The following is a 16102-nucleotide window of genomic DNA, read 5'->3' as shown; positions in this document are numbered from 1 at the left end:
CCCCATCTGACTCCAGGAGGTAAGTCATGACATGAATGACACCAGGACGCCTTTAAATGAGTTTTCTCAGCAAACAGCTCTGCCCTAGTGTGGGGGAAAAGAGGCAGCTGTTGAGCTGCTTGCCTGGCAACCACTGACCCTCCCCGGGAGCTGGGGCACCTGGAGCCTGGGGTGGTTTCCAGGCTGGAGCTGGCAGCACAAAGAGCACTGCCTTCTGCTGAGACCAAAGAGGCCCCACAGGGGTCAGAGCACAGCCCCTCGTTTTACAGAAGAGGAGCCCAAGGCCAGAGAAGACTAGTAACTTGGCCAAGTGGCAGAGCAAGAATGCGGCCCCAAGCCCAGGCACTCTGAAGCCAGGGTTACTTCCCAGCCTGCCTCATCCAATCTAAGAACCAGGAAGGGCCTTGGGTATTATCCAGCCCAGCATTTGGCACAGTGTTTGGCACACAGTAGGCACTTAATAAATGCTTATTGATTGATTGATCATCTTCCTCCATACTAGAATCCCCATAACAGTCCTCAGTCAGTCAACAAGCATTTATTAAGCACTTACTATTTTCCAGGCACGATGCAAAGTGAGCAAGAGTGTGTCTCATAGGTGGCCATCCAGCAGATGCTGGGCTGCCTCCAGCAATGGTGACCTCACTGGTTCCAAACCAGTCCATTTCCACCTTAGGATAGCTCCCCCCTCTAGGTATTCCATCAGTTTCCAGCTGAAATCCACACACACCGGGAAGCCCCACCCATTTGCCCTCCTGGGGCCAATCAGAATAAGCCAAATTCCTCGCCCCTGAAGACAGCCCTGCCAGCCCATTCTAAACACCACCAGTTCCTTCAACTGAGCCTCCTAGGCATGGCTCTCACCAGATACCTCCCCATCTTGGGGAGGAATGAAAGCTGGATTAGTCAGAAAACAGGATTCAAATCCTGGCCTTAGCTTTAACCAGCAGGCCACCTTGGCCAAGTCACTTCCCTCTCCACCCTCCAAGCAGGCCTGAGCATCCTCCCCGGTAAAACAAGGGGACTGGATGAGATCACGGTCTAAGGTCCCCTCTGGCTCTAGAGATTGGATCTATTTTGCTAGTGTCCTTCCTAAACTGGTCCTCAGAACACCAACACAATACTCTCTATGGAATGAGGTGAGGTAGAATAGAGTGGGGTTGCCAACCCTTCATTCTGTACACTTTGCTTCTTGATGCCCAGTCCCAAGACCACCTTTTCTGGCTGCCAATCCAGGCTTGCAACCCCCTGAAAGTCTCAGAGCTTTTCCATAGTAAGTGCTGCCTCGCCACATCTCCACCACTGTATTTGCAAAACTGATTCTTTGAACCCAAGTGAAAGACTTTCCATTTATCTTCTTAGACTCATCCCACCATTGTAACCTGTCTACAGCTTTTTAGAGCCTGATTCTATCATTCAATGTGCTATATACCTCTCCTGGGTTTTCACCATGTGCCAAGGTGACAAGTCTACTACAACAGAATGGGAAGAGCGCAGAATTTGGAATCCAGAGATCTGGGTTTGAATTGCTGCACTAGTGACCTTGGGCAAGTCATTTCCCATTCTGGGCCTTGGTTTTCTCCCTTCCAATATGAGAAAGTAGATGATAAGTATGAGAAAGTAGAAGGTAACTCTGCATAAGGAATCCAAAACTATCGTAGGCCATCTTCCCCTTCATCCAAGCCTCACTTCACTCTCCTACTCTCGCTAATCACTAAGCTATTCCCCCACCTCTGTTCGCCTCTTTCTTACCTCCATGCCTTTGCATAGGCCAGACCCCAAGCCCACAATGCCTCCCTTCCTTACCTCTTGCCTGTCCAAATCCTCTTCTTCTTCAAGTCTCAGCTCAGGCCCTGCATCCTCTAAGAAGCCTTCCCTGATCCACCCTGATCCACTGAATAAGATCCTTCCTCTTCAAATGTTCCTGGAACACTACACCCCTCGACCTAGAATCAGTGTTCTGGCTTCTCTGTCTCTTCCAGGAGAATGTAAGCTCCTGAGGGCAAGACCTGTACTATTTCCCACCTTAGCTTCCCCCAGTACGGAAACGGGTCCTGCACACACGCAGGCGCTCGCTAAAATGTCAGCTAAATTGAGTCAAACCTGCCTTAAACCCCAAGATGCCTCCATAGCCCAAATAGGGTCTCCCACAGGCATTTTCCCCTTGCAAGGAGATGTTCTTGCATAAATTCCAGATGGCTCAGACATCAGGAGAGAAAGGTGGAATATTAGGAACAGTGGGAAGAGCCAGAGCTAGGGGCAATCAGAAATTTGCCCAGGGGCAGCTAGGTGGTGCAGTGGATAAAGCACCGGCCCTGGATTTCAGGAGGACCTGAGTTCAAATCCAACATCAGACACTTGACACTACTAGCTGTGTGACCCTGGGCAAGTCACTTAACCCTCATTGCTCTGCCCCCCCCCCAAAAAGAAATCTTCCCTAGGGCACGAGTAACATTATACTTGGTCCAGAGTATAGAACCAGCTGAGCATAATGGCTCTCTATTAAAATAACTAGTTATAATAAGATGTTTGGGGATGGAGGCCTTCCTCCCCTGTGCCATGCCTGCAGTCCTGAGGCCCACGAGGGGCCAGGACCCCAGCTTTCACACTCCATCACCCCTAGTCTCTGAATTTGGATTGAGATGTTGAATTGTGGGTACGTTTCACCACTGCCTATGTAGGTGCCGACATTACTGGCTACAGCTCTGGCCGTTGGCATCTCAAAGCAACAACCGGGGTAGCAGAGATTCCAGGCCCCTTTGAGAGGAGGCTCCAGGCCTCAAAGACAAGGGTGGAGGCCAGGGAACAAAGTAGGGGGTTTGAGCTTCTGGCTACAGGCTGGGGACCAGGTGTCTTGAATTATGAATGGGGGGGATTTCAGGCATTTCAGGGGTGAGGATAAAGACGGGTTTTGACGGGTGGGTTTTTTACATACTCAGAAGTCACATCCCACTGGGCAGCTGTCTATTTGCCCCTGGGAGATGGGCTCATGGGAAGGATGGAACGCTAGAGTGGGAGGGATGCCTGCCAAGGCCCCTCCACTACCCCCCAACAAGACCTCCCTCCTCTGGCACCAAGCCCCGCCCACTGGCACCCCACACTCCCTGCCCCTTACTTCTGGCACCGGGTCTGGGCTCCTTCATCATGTTGCAGGCGTTCAGGATGTCCTGGGGGTCAAAAGGTCATCAGGGCTTGCATTTCTAAGATGGTGGCATAGGTCAGGGAGTGGTACATGCTCTCCTTGGTTCTGTAGGAAAGAAAGAAGGTGGAAGCTGTGAGAAGAGCTAGCCTGAATGGCTAGCAGAGGTCAAGTCCAGGAAGGCCGGGCTCTGACTCAAAGCTTCATGGATAGAGTGAGCATCAGATGGGGGGGATGGCTCAGGACCCTACAGACAACAACAGGAGTCAATGTAGTGTCATAAGGCTCGTAAAGTGCTTCACACATAGTCTCCTGCTGCATCCTCAAGTGTGTTCTGGGTCACCCCCCATTCTGCAGATGAGAAAAATGAGGCTAAGAGAGGCTGGGCCTGAGGTGGATCTGAATCCTGGTCTGCCTGACCCCAAGCCCAGCTCAGAGTCCTCTGTGCACACTAGTGCGTGCTATGAATAGCCACCAATGAGGCATTCTGACACCAGAATCTAAGCTCCTTAAAGGCAGGGGCCTGTCTTTTATCCTCAGCCACCACTACAGCGCCTAGCAGGCACATACCAACCACGAGCACTTATTAAGTGCCTACTGTGTGCCAGGCACTGCATGAGGCACATGGATACAAGGTGTCTAATATGGTACCTACTAATGGCTTGTCACTGGCATAGGAGGTACCTAATAACTGCTCAGCAGCTGAGCACAGCAAGGCTACTCAGACCAGGCCGCCAGGCCAGGTGATGGCCTGGTGAAGGGTTTAGTAACATCCGCACTTGCTCCTTGTGGTGCAGGGTCTGTGATTCCGCCTGTGGGGGCTCTCCTCTCACCTCCAGCCCCTCTGGGAGTCTGGCTGTCCTGGTGACAACCTCTCCATTAGCCTTAGTCAGGTGGGGCCTCAGTAGCCAGACAAGTGGTAGGTAAACTTGGGTGGGGGGGCTGCATCTCCAGGAAAAGCGGCATCCGAGGAGCCCTCCAATGCCTGAGAAGATCTGCTTCCTCTGAAGGGCTCTGCCTGTAGCCAAGATTATCATAGAAAAGAAGGGATGGGCAGCTGGAGTCCAGCATCCCAAGCCAACATGAATAAGCATGTGCCAAGTCTATACAAAGAAGCACCAGCTGGGTGGGGCAGGGGGAGGCTCTGGAAGTTCTAGGAACAAGAGTGGCTCCATGTCACAGCTGAGCCTGAAGGAGACCGGGAATTCTCAGAGGCGGAGGCGAGGAGGAGCAGCCTTGCAGGCAGAGGGACCGGCCTGGACAAAAGTCTAAAGACGGGAGTGTGAGAGATGGCCAGAACTAGGGCAGGGCTGCTGGGAAACGGGCACGGCTGTTCTAGGAAGAGGAGGCCCTGGAAGGACAACAGAGGCTGAGAGGGTGGTGGGGCCCAAGGTTGGGGGACACCTGGGCATGTTTTAAAGCAGCAGGGAAGAGACTTGTAGATAGGGAGGGGCTGAAAACAGGGGAAGGGGCACAAGTGGAGGATGCAGTTGGCCCGAGGAGACAGGGCCAACTGGCCTTGGTGGACACAAGGAAGAGACAAGAGAGAGAAAATGATGGGGGAGAAGGTCAATGGGTTGGCTGAAGCGCCTCCTCTTCTCAGTCATTTTTGAGGATGAGCATGATAACGGCTAACACTTGTGCTTACTCTGTGCCAGGCTCTGGGCTGAGAGAGGCGTGAAGAGAGAGGAGTCTTTAGAACCATCACTAAGGAGAAGGAATGAGGGTGTATCAGGTGCTTCCTATGCACCAAGCAGAAATGGAAGGGACCTGCTCAGGGTCACACAAGCAGCATGTTCTGCTGAAGACGGATCTAGTTTTGGAGCCCAGAGACTTGGGTTCAAGTCCTACCACATTTATCGGCCTCTGACTTTCCGAAGCCTCCACTTCCTCCTCAGGGTGGGATACCAGGATCTCTGAGGCCCCACCCAGATCTAGAGCTTAGGTCCCTGGGACCCCCTTGCAACTCTGGCTTTGTATCTCAGTGGCAGAGCTCAGCCTTGGGCACAGATCTCATGGGTGTGGGGGCCTGAGCTGAGACTTTGGGGGTGGGGAGAATGTAAGGGTCTAGCAGGGATTCCCAGAATCCTTGGCTCTGTCTCTATAGGACCACCTCCCCTCCCCCAACCTCCTGGCCCAGAAGGCACTTCAGAACCCATCTACTTCACCCCTCCCCCCCCCATTTTATAAAAGAAGAAACTGAAGCCCAGGAGGGGGAAGTGATTTATCTCAGGTCACACAGACAGGACTTGAGGGTGAGGACTTCCTTGTCTCTTTCCTCTCCCCCTTACCCCCATTGAAATTTTCCACCTTCATCAAATTCCTACCAGCTCTTAAGTCAACTCCTGGTCTCCAACCTGTCACTGTCTCACTCGCCCAGCCCCACCCTACTTCAGGGCCTGGGGTCTGGCCTTGATCCTGCCCCTGAGTCTATGGAGCTGCTGTCCTCGTGTCACTCCACCCCCACTTTAAGGTCCCACAACACAAGGCTTCTTATCCTGATTTGACAAGGGAAGTGACTTGTCCAAGGTCACCCATCCAGGGGCCCTTCTGACTGTGAGGCTGGGGCCCTTCCCACTATACCCACTGCTTCTTTGTACTTGGTGGGGGTGGGGGTGGGGGGCTGTCTCCCCCCCACCCCCAGGCAGACTTGCCCTGTTCCTCAAGGCTCTATGTGTGCAGAGCAAACAAGCCAGTTTGTTTAGCTCCAGCCTCAGCGCCTCACCCACCACATCCTGAGGGGCCCCACCCCCTGGCCAGACTCTGGGACCCACCCTGAACTTGGGGGACTCTCAGATGCAGTCTCCTGCTAGGACCCCCGAGAGCCAGGCCAGAGCCTGTGGGACCAGCTGGCCCCCTCAGCGAGGCCTTCTGGGATCCCCAGGCCGGGCTCCGCCCTGCTGTTCTCATCAGGCCTTGGCAAAGCAAAGGATTTGGAACCAGCAAGGCCTGGAGTCAAGTCCCACCTCAGATGCTTACCCCGGGACAGTCACTCCACCTGGTCTTAGCCTCAGTTTCCTGATCTGTAAAATGGGGATAGTCACAGCCCCTCCCTCCCAGGGTTGTTGTGAGCACCAAAGGAGATGTTCTCTTGAGCAGTCCAGGACTGCAGGGCACCATCCTGGGGGCCATGAGGGCTGATCTCAGAGGTGTGGGTTCTACTAGGCCAGGAGTGGGGAACTTGCCCTCCCCCCAGCCCAGGCTGGCCCAGAACAGAGACACGGCCCCTGAAAGTCAGGGGCTGGAGCTCTGGCTCTGCCACAGATGTGCTGTGTGACTTTAGGAAAAATCGCTTCTTCTCTGTGCCTCAGTTTCCCTATCTGGAAAATGGCACAACATCAGCTGGGTGACACAATGACCTAGGCTCAAATATGACAGCGGATGGGAAAGCATGCTGGACAGTCCAACACTGATGTGAGCTCTCTTTAGGTCTCGGGTCTGCACTCAGGGCTGATGAAGAGCCTGCCATGGGCCGGGACCTGGTGAGGTCCTGGAATACAAGGAAGAAATATGACTCAGCCTCCCACCCCCCACACTGCTCTCTCTGGGCTCATGGTCTCATTTCCAAATAGGAGGAGGAATAAGAAGAAGAACTAGCATTTACATAGCGTTTAAATGTCTGCAAACACTCGGTAAATATTCTGTGTTAATATCAACAAGTCCATAAACCATAATACAGGGAATGTGACCACGACACCAGAGGAAGAGCCGTGCTGGGCTCGGCCCAAGGAGAACTTCAGACAATCTGAGGATAGAGAGCGTCTGAAGAGCTAGGATCGGGTGCTTGGCTGGAGAAATATCCTCTCTGAGGCCCATGGGAAAAGTCGACAGGCCCCACCTTGAGGGGACAGGGCCGAGGAAGAGACCAGCGTCCTCACGTCTCCCTGCTCCCACTCTGCCCCTCTGCTGGCTGCTCATCCTCATCGTGCCCCCAGTGAGGCCTGGTCCCCAAGGCTCTGTCTTCTCTGCTCGAGATCACGAAATCTCAAAGCGGGAAGGAACCTAAAAGCACCTAACCCAAACCGAGGGGGGTCTCGGTCTCCCTGGGTGACCTCGCCATGTCTTTAATGCTCCTCGATCTGTCTGTCCTGCCCCAGGCTCTTCCCTGAGTGTGCCTCCACGTGTTCAAAATGGAGTGAATGGGTGCAAGTTGTAAAGAGCACAATTTAGGTGAGATGGCGTAGACCAATTCCTTCCTAAGGAGGAGAGCTGTCCCAATGTGGAGCGGCCTCCTCACTGAAGGTGGATGACCACCCAGTGGGTGTGCTCAGTGGGCATTCCTTTTTCTGATCCGAGGAGGGCTGAATGGCCCGTTGGCCCACTTCCCTCTTAGGCCCACCAACCCAGAGCTGCAAGGGCCCTCCGAGGGCCCTTCTCTTATTTTACTGATGAGGAAACAGAGGGTCACATGACCTGTGCCTGGCCAAGAGGGGACTCACGCCCAGAGCCAGCCTTCGCAGACCCCCTGATGCCAAATGGGATCCCCCAAGGATCTGCCCCTTTCTGTCCAGAGGCACCATCATCCTCACTCAGCAGCTTCCTAGTCTCCCAAATACCAGTTAGGAGCTGAGCGCTGTCCCCCAGCACCTCACACAACCCCACCCCGACTCAGGCCCTGAGGAGTGAGGCAGGAGCCTCTGACCTGGGCCCTGACTCCTGGGCAGGTCTGACCAAGTTACTCCCCTGCTCAACAGTTTTCAGGAGCTCCCTGTTACCCCCATGTCGGCCATTTAACCTGCCTCCCACCCACCTTTCTGGCCTGATTTCAAATCAGTCTCCTTTGTGAACTCCATATGGCTGCCCCCCCAAACGTGATGCTATCTCCCACTCCTCCCCTGTGCCTTTGGCCTGGCTGTGCCCCCTGCCTGGCACACCCTCCTTCCTCATCAAGGCCTCTTAGGTGCCTTGTCTCCCTTCAAGGCTGAGCTGCCTCCTCCCTGAAGCTTTCCCTGGTCTCCCCCATTGTCAATAGTCTTTCCTTCCTCTATTTTTCCCATACTTTATCTCCGTCTGTGTAGCTATGTATCTTTGTCTTTGTCTCTGCCCAATGGAACAGAAGCTCCTTGTGGACGCTATGTCTCCCTCGGGGCCTGGCGCACAGTAGGTGCTTCAGAGATGTTTGGTGGGCTCCTGCTGCCCTCCTCTCCTTGTACTCAGAACTACAACAAGCCAGGGTTGGGAGTGTCCTCAGGGAGCCTTCTCTGGGATCCCCTTCCTTGACAAAAGAAGCAGCAGTGGCCCAGAGAGGGTGAGGGGCTCCTGGGAGGTCACACCCTTGGGGAGCCATGGTGGGCCGGAGCCTGGGCCCAGCTCTCCTGTTCCTTTCCCCGGAAGAGACAGGAGAATAAGTCTAGCACCTGTTGTCCTTCCTACCACCCTCCTGTTCTCGGCCTCAAAATGAGGGGACCGAACATTTGCAAACTTCAGCAGACTAAGATGCTTTGTGTGGGTGACTGTTCCCCCTTGGAGTAAACAGTCCTTGCTGGAAGAACCAGTCCTTGCCCTTGTAGGAAGAAGCTGCCAAACCATCTGTGGGGCATGGTTTATAAGAGGGTGTCAGCCAACCACCAGCACCTGCCTGACCCAGGCTGGGAAGGAGCCCGAGCCTGGAGTTGGAAGGCCGGCCTTCTCTCTGAGCCCTGGCACGGACTGCCTGAGAATGTGCAGAAGAGCCCCTGCCTCTGGGTCTTGGTTTCCCCATCCGCAGAACAGAGGCCACTGTACCCACCCCCCTGGAGAGGAGGCAGCAAAGAGCTCCGGGAATCCTGGGGGGGGGGGGGGAATAGGTGTGGCTGCTAAGTGGGGAGAGAAATCTCAGACCAGGAGTCCCCGCCCCCCACAGCAAACAGTCTACTGGGCCAAGGACCTTCTGCTTCCCAGCCTGCCTCTCTTTTCCCATCATTCTTAACAGCTGCTAGAACAGCTGTCCCTTCCCCTCCCAACCCTGCCAGAGCTCAGGCCAATCCCTGCAAAGAAGAGAGGCCTAGGCCAGGGGCTGCCCACAAAGACAGGGGAGGCTCCCTCTGGAAGTCACCGGATTTTCGCATTCTCCAGCAGAGGTCCAGGGGCAGCGTGGGGTCTCAGTGGGCCCCAGAGGTAGACAGAATCCAAGATCTAGGGCTGGAAGGGACAGCAGAGGCTAGCCAGTCCTGTTGCCTTATGCTACAGACAGGGAAACGGAGGCCGACGGAGGTGAAGGCCCTTGGAACCATGGAGCCAACAGGGACCTCAGAGGCCATCCAGTCCAGCTCCCTGATTTTACAGATGAGAAAACTGAGGCTCAGAGAGGTGAAGTCTCTTTCTAGGGTCCTGCAGCCAGGAAGTGGCAAAGCATTTATGCTCTGTCTCTTCCTCCAGCCCCCATTAAATAGGGCCCCTCCAGCACTCTACACACACACTGCTGCAGACCTCACTACACCCTACGAGGGGCTGACTGTGGAGGTGGGATCCAAGGATCCAAGATCTGACTGGGAGGAGACCTCAGAGGCCTCAGAACAGGGCAGCCTTCAATGCCATCTGAATCAGAGTAAAGAGAAATCGGGAAATATTAAGCAAAATAAATAAGAGCTCAACAAAGCTCAGATAACATCACACTTTAAAACCAGGTCACTATGTGAGTCTCTGGGGATCCCGTGTATGGATTAACGCCTCCCCCTTTCTAGCTGAGCAGCACACACTGCTCTAATCCTTGTTATGGAAGAGGAGACTGAGGCCCAGGAGGGGCCCCTGGCTCCCTTAGCCCATCAAAGATCGTGGCCTGCCAGCTTCAAAGGTGGATTATTCCTACCCCACCTACGGCACGAGAATGGGGGAAATCACAAAACCCTGTGACTCTACGCAGCATCACCTCCACTGGGCCTTTCATGCCTCCCCCATCAACGATCTCACTCACCAAAGCAGTTTTTCCAAACCTTTTCATCCTTCCTCAAAATCCCCAGGGTCCCCTTCCCTGGACCCTCTCAGACAAAAACCTGTTCTCACAATTCACCAAAGAAATTCCCTAAGAGCTCCCTCTTCTCCCCTCCTCTTCAACTCACATCTCCCAGATGCCCTTTGCCACCACCCCCACCTTCACCTGTCTCACAGCATGAGGTGGCCCTTCTCTTTGCCAAGGCGAGCCCTCCACAGACACGAGGGATCTCCTTCCCGCGAATCGTCTCCTCTACCATCCCCGCTCCCTCTTAGCTTCAATCTCTCCCTGTCTGCTGGCTGTTTCCTCCTGCCGACAAACATGCCCATGTCTCCCCATTCTCAAAAACCCATCATCCATCCCCAAGAGCTCTCCTTCATCTCTCTCCTCCCATTTGTGGCTAAGCTCCTCCAGAAAGCCCTCTCTAACAGGTGCCTCCCTTTCCCCTGCACTCCACAGTCTGGCTTCCGGCCCCATCATTCCACCCAGGCTGCTCTCTCCAAGGTCACCATGATCTCTAGCTGCCAAATCCAAGGGCACCTTGCTGACCTCTCTACAGCCTTCGACACTATCCATCACCCCCTCCTCCCTAGGCTTTCATCTCTCTCTGTCTCTGTTTCTCTGTCTCTCCTCTCTTCCTACCTCTCTTTTTCTGGATCCTCACTCGGGTCATAGCTGCTAAACTGTGGCTGCCCCCAAAGCTCTGTCCTGTGCTATTCTTGTTTCCTTGGTGATCTCATCAGTTCATATGGATTCAATTATCATCCCTATGTTGACGATTCTCAGGTCTACTTCTCCAGCCCAAACCTCTCTGCTGCCCCCCAGATTTGCATCTCCAAATGCCTATTGGATATTTTGACCTGGATATCCTGTAAACATCTCAAATTCAACAGATTTAGCCTTCCCAGGAGGCAGCGAGATGGTGCGTCAGACACAGTTCACAGAGACAGGAAGACCTGACCTCAGACACTGACTAGCTGTGTAACCCTGGGCAAGTCACTTAATCTCTGTCTGCCCCCATCTTGTTCAACTCTTTCATCTAACAGATGAATAAACAGGTCATCCAGGTTACCCTAATGATGGAGCCCTAGCCCTCCCCCCGACTCTAGGCTGTTCTCTTCCAATTGTGAGATGTTGGAGTAGAAGGCCTTTCTAGGAAATCTAAAAGAAGTGAGGCACAGTAACAACAACATTGTATGATGAATCAGCTGTGATAGACTTGGCTCTTCTCAGCAGTGCAATGATCAAAACAGTTTCAAAGAACCCATGATGGAAATGTTCTCCACATCGAGAAAAAAAGAACTGTGGATCTGAATGCAGATTGAACTGTTTCTACTTTGGGGTTGTTTTTCTTCCTTCTTTTTTGAGGCTTTCCCTTGTGCTCTGATTCTCCTTTCACACTATGACTAATGCAGAATATGTTTATGTAATTGTACATATATAACCTATAATCAGATTGCTTCCCATCTTGGGGAGGGTGGGAGAAAAATTTGGAACTAAAAGCCTATGAAAACAAATAAAATCATTTAGCCACCCAACAAAAAGAAAAAAAGAAATTGTGGACAGCATCATCTACGTTTGGTGATGGTGAGGAGAAGGAGGATGATAAAAATAATAATAGTAATAATTAGCACTGAGAAAAAATGATCATTTTCTCCTATATTTAATAGACAATTACTGAATTAGGACTATAGGTTTGTTCCCCTTCCTTTCCTCACTTAGAAATCAGCCTCTGTGGCTTATCAGGCGGCCTGTGGAAGGGCAGGGCTCATCATGAGATGAAATCTTGGGTGAAAGTGACCCAGCTGGAAAACTCAGATCTGATCAAAAGGTTTAGAAACATTAGTTTGGGAGAAGGGATGGATTCCAGCCCATTGTGGTCACTGTGTTTTAACTCCAGACAGGTCTGGGCAAAAGTGGATTCCCCCTTTTGCTCTAGATTACCCTAGACAGAGTGATAGGTCCAAGATCGAGTTATCAGAGTCACCCTCCCCAAAGCCCTCATTAGAATAAGCCTACCCCTCATTATAATATTCATTTCTCTTTTATTTGTTAACCCAATTAGAGTTGATTGCCACCCCTCAGGAACACTTAATCTTCCAAGGGCTTATAAGTGTGAGTGGGTTCCATAAAGGGTCTTTAGCATTCAAGAGTGCTACTGACCCCTTTTATTGATTATTGCTAGCATGATTAACAAAATGACTAATCACCCAGAAACTATGTCTCTTGAACTTTTTATAAGTCACAACACTTTAAGGTTTGCAAAGTACTTTACATATGTTTAAACATCTACTTCTCACAATTCTAGGAGGTAGGTACTGTTATTCTTCCCATTTCACCAATGAGAAAACTGAGGCAGACAGCAGTAAAAGAGTTGAATTCAGGTCTTCCTGGCTCCTGGCCCAAAGCTCTATCCACCAAGCCACCAAGCTGTAGTTTCCAAGGACTATTACAGCATAGGCCCATGAAGGCAAACTAGGCCAGTCCAGGGAATCCACGTAAAAAGACCACCCAGCCTGTTGCTTCATTTTCTTTTGGCCTGTCCTGATTTTTTTTTAGGCCCTCGGTATCCGGAAGTTGACATTCTGTTCAGGTTAAGCTAGGTGGTCAGTCTCCCAGCACATCTGACAGCCCATGTGAGCATGCCGGACATCACCAACACCTCAGTGGGCACCCAGGCTTCTCATCCTCCTCTAGGGAAGACCTGAGTGCAGGGGCCCTGAAGAACACCTCCTTAGGACACCAGGGATAAGGGCAGGAACTACCCACACCCTGGTCTCCTTCAGCTTGGCAAGGGATGCAGGGCAGCTAGAAATGGGGAAAGTGTGGGGAGACCCAGACACTTGCTGAGGCCTTACCACTGGGCAGGCTGGGAGTGGGGCCAGGGGGAGGGTCCTGGGCAATCCTAACTTGTGTTTCTCTAAGTGTCACACAAGGTAGACAGAGTGCTGAGCTCAGAGAAGGGAGAGATGACATGGGGCGGACTGATCAGGAAGAACTTTCAGCATTGGAGAGGGGCCTTAAAGGACAAGGAGGGAGACGATGGTCCCCTCCAGCTCTCACATTCTGTGACTAAAGTTTATAATAATGGGGCCTCCCCCTCTCCCTCTGGTCTGAGACAGCAGCAGACCAGCGCCCCGTTCAGTCTCCCTCCACCGAACATAAGCAGCCTGAGGCCAAGAATCCTTTTGCTTTGGCGTCTGTATCCCAAGAACTTAGCACCGTGTCTGGCACACAGTAAGTGCTTTTACTTTCATCCATTTGTGGTACACGGTCACTGGGCTGGTCATTATGGCAAAGATTCATATGGGCTGAATTGGATGAGGGGCATCAGACTTCCCTGTCTCCCCCTCCCCCCTTTACTCTTCCCTCCTTAGAAGGTAAGCTCTTACAGGCAAGAAATATCTCTCTGTTTCCAGTTGTATGTATTTCCCAGGGCTGAGCACACAGTGGGTGCTTTGGCTTGTAGGCCCTTCATTCAGGCTGAATCCCATTCCTAGAATGTCCAGCTCCCTCTGCTCTTACCAGTCCCATAAGGCTGAGTTCCAGCCAGCCCCTCCCCATCCCAGCAGCCCCCAGGTTGACAGTGATCTCCCCCTCAGGCCTCCCCCCAAAGTGTTCATCTGCATACTCATCTCAGTAAGTAGTTTCCCAGACAGATACCTCTGGGATTGTGCATTATCTCAGTTTTGAACTTGCCCATTGCCATTATAGAGCAGAGGGGGATTCCCAGGGCAGTGTTCTTGCCCAGCAGGGAAAGGGGCTTTCTTAAGGAGCTGAGCCCAGAAAGGCCAGGAGTGGGACCCATATCCAGAATCACCCTCTGGCAAGATGCTGGGACCTGTCTAGGGACCCTTGCTCCAGCACGTTGAGAGGAGGCAGTGATATGTCCGTGTGTCTTGTACCTCTATTAGACAGAGGGTCCTGTGGGACCAGAGACAAGGCCAATCCATCTTTGCCTCCCCAACAGGGCCCAGCATGGGACCTTGCCTGTGGCAGGTGTTCACTCAGCAGCATATGGAAGAAAGAATGAATGAATCTCAGCTCCGTCCATAGAGGAGAGGCTGTGCATGGGATCATCACAGGGTCATAGATTGAGAGCTAGAAGGAGATTCATAGGGGTTCCCCTAACTTTACAGCAAAGGAAAACTGAGCCATGTCAAAGGTCAGATGTGAACCCAGGTCTTCCTGACTCCAAGTGGGGGTTCGACTCACCAGACCAGGCTGTCATGGAGAGATATTCCATGAGTGGGCGGGCTGTGGAACGAGCATCAGATTCGGATGCAGAGGGCCCCAGGGCCTCAAAACCTGCTTTCTGCCGCTCACCAACTGGGTGACCTTGGCCAGACATTACAGGCTCCGAGTCTCTCTCCTCACTTGGAAACATTCTAATCGATCAATAAAACAAGCCTTTAGAAGTAGCCAACCATGGGTCTGGCATCGTGCCAGGCCTGGCAGAGATCCAAAGACAGGAGGGAAGCAATCCCTGCCCTCAGGAAGCTTATATTCCAATGGGTTAACTAGCAGGGAAGCTCCAAACCGATACTAGAGCTAAAAGGGCACTTCCCCAGGTATAGGTGTTAAGCCAGTGTCAGCTAGCAGCACTGTTCCCTGTGTATCTTATTAACTATTGAACTGGAAAAAAGCCAGGAACCTCAACCTCTCCCTCTCTTTCACTCACTCTCACACACACACACACACACACACACACACACACACACACACACACACACACACACACACACACTCTCTCTCTCTCTCACTCTCTCTCTCACACACTCACACTCACTCTCACTCTCACACACTCTCACTCACACACTCACACTCATTCTCTCTCTCACTCACACACACTCTCTCACTCACACTCACACACTCTCCTCTCTCTCACTCACTCACACACATCTCTCTCTCCTCACTCACACTCTCACAACTCACACTCACACTCACTCACTCCCCCTATCCCAGCCACATCGGGTAGGTCTTTCTTCTAGTCCCACGCCTAATTGATAGGAGCCCAATCCACATCTCAGGAGTTGGGGGAGAATTCGCCACAGACAGCCTCAGTTTAATCCAGGGCAGGCCTCAGATGAGGTGCAATGAGGATGGGAGCTCAGCTGGATCTGGAGCTAGCACTGCTATTATTCTATACCACCAGGCCTTTAAAGGCTCCTCTAACTTTAAAATAGTAGGCTTGTATCATTATTAGTTGGTTTGGGGGCTGGACACCGGGCCCTTTTCCTATTCCATCCCACTAATTTCTGTTTCAGCTTCTCGTTGGGTTAAGGAAGGACCTGGGAAGGCCGGGAAAGTCCAGTGTGATGCCTGAGCCTCTCACCCCAAGCTGTCCCAATCTGGGCCAGGGACCTGCCCAGAGAAAAGGGGAAGGCTCAGGAGGTGCTGTCAGTGATAGCTACTGTTGCTGACCTCATGACCCAGGGAGCACCCCCACAACCTGGGACAGGAGACTGGCCCAGGAACACAAAGCCCCAGGCCCCTCTGAGCCATGAAGGGCATTTGGCCCTGCCTCAGAGAGTTCTCTCTCCCTGGGGCCACTGGCTTCCCCACTTTGACACACATGGTCCGGCCACTGCAGTGTCATGGTCCGGCCTCACAGTGGGAGAGGTCGGTGCCCTCATCAGGACTTCTTGCTCAACCTCTCTACCTCCCTGAGTGTGCTAACATCTTAGAAGCACCTACTCTGTGCACAAGCTCAGAGGCAATGAGCAGGCTTCCTGCCAAGGGCACTGACAGGGTAGGGGGGCCACTCAGGGAGGCTAGGAGCCCAGGCCAGTGATGCCCGCTGGGCCCATCCATCCAGAATTTCCCTCAGCTCCTCCTGCTCCTCTTGGCCAAAGAAAAACTGCTTATCTCCTCAAACCTGCTCCCCTTTCCAGCTTTCCAGTCATACAGGCTTGGAACCTCCCAGTCATCCCCAATTCCCTTCTCTCTCTGCCTCAGGTAGCCAACTCCTAGTGATTTATCTCCACAATTACTGCCTGGACCCGCCTCTTTTTACCACCATCACTACCAGGGCTGACGTCTCAGCCTCACCC

At 52.6% G+C, this 16102-nt stretch overlaps 1 protein-coding gene across 1 annotated transcript in view; it reads right to left on the bottom strand.

The window, feature by feature from the left end:
- TTC39A (tetratricopeptide repeat domain 39A) overlaps nucleotides 1-16102 on the bottom strand; it is a 58849-nt gene that overhangs the window by 32933 nt on the left and 9814 nt on the right. Inside the window, 4 exon segments of the mRNA XM_044003073.1 lie at nucleotides 139-217; nucleotides 2596-2778; nucleotides 3116-3179; nucleotides 3181-3247. Of these exon segments, the coding sequence (XP_043859008.1) occupies nucleotides 139-217; nucleotides 2596-2778; nucleotides 3116-3179; nucleotides 3181-3247 (393 nt within the window).

Source organism: Dromiciops gliroides, chromosome 4, assembly GCF_019393635.1.
Source record: "Dromiciops gliroides isolate mDroGli1 chromosome 4, mDroGli1.pri, whole genome shotgun sequence".
In the NCBI taxonomy this organism is placed as follows: domain Eukaryota; kingdom Metazoa; phylum Chordata; class Mammalia; order Microbiotheria; family Microbiotheriidae; genus Dromiciops; species Dromiciops gliroides.
Note: the sequence above shows the minus strand (reverse complement) of the source record. Positions and strands in the feature narration are given on the sequence as shown.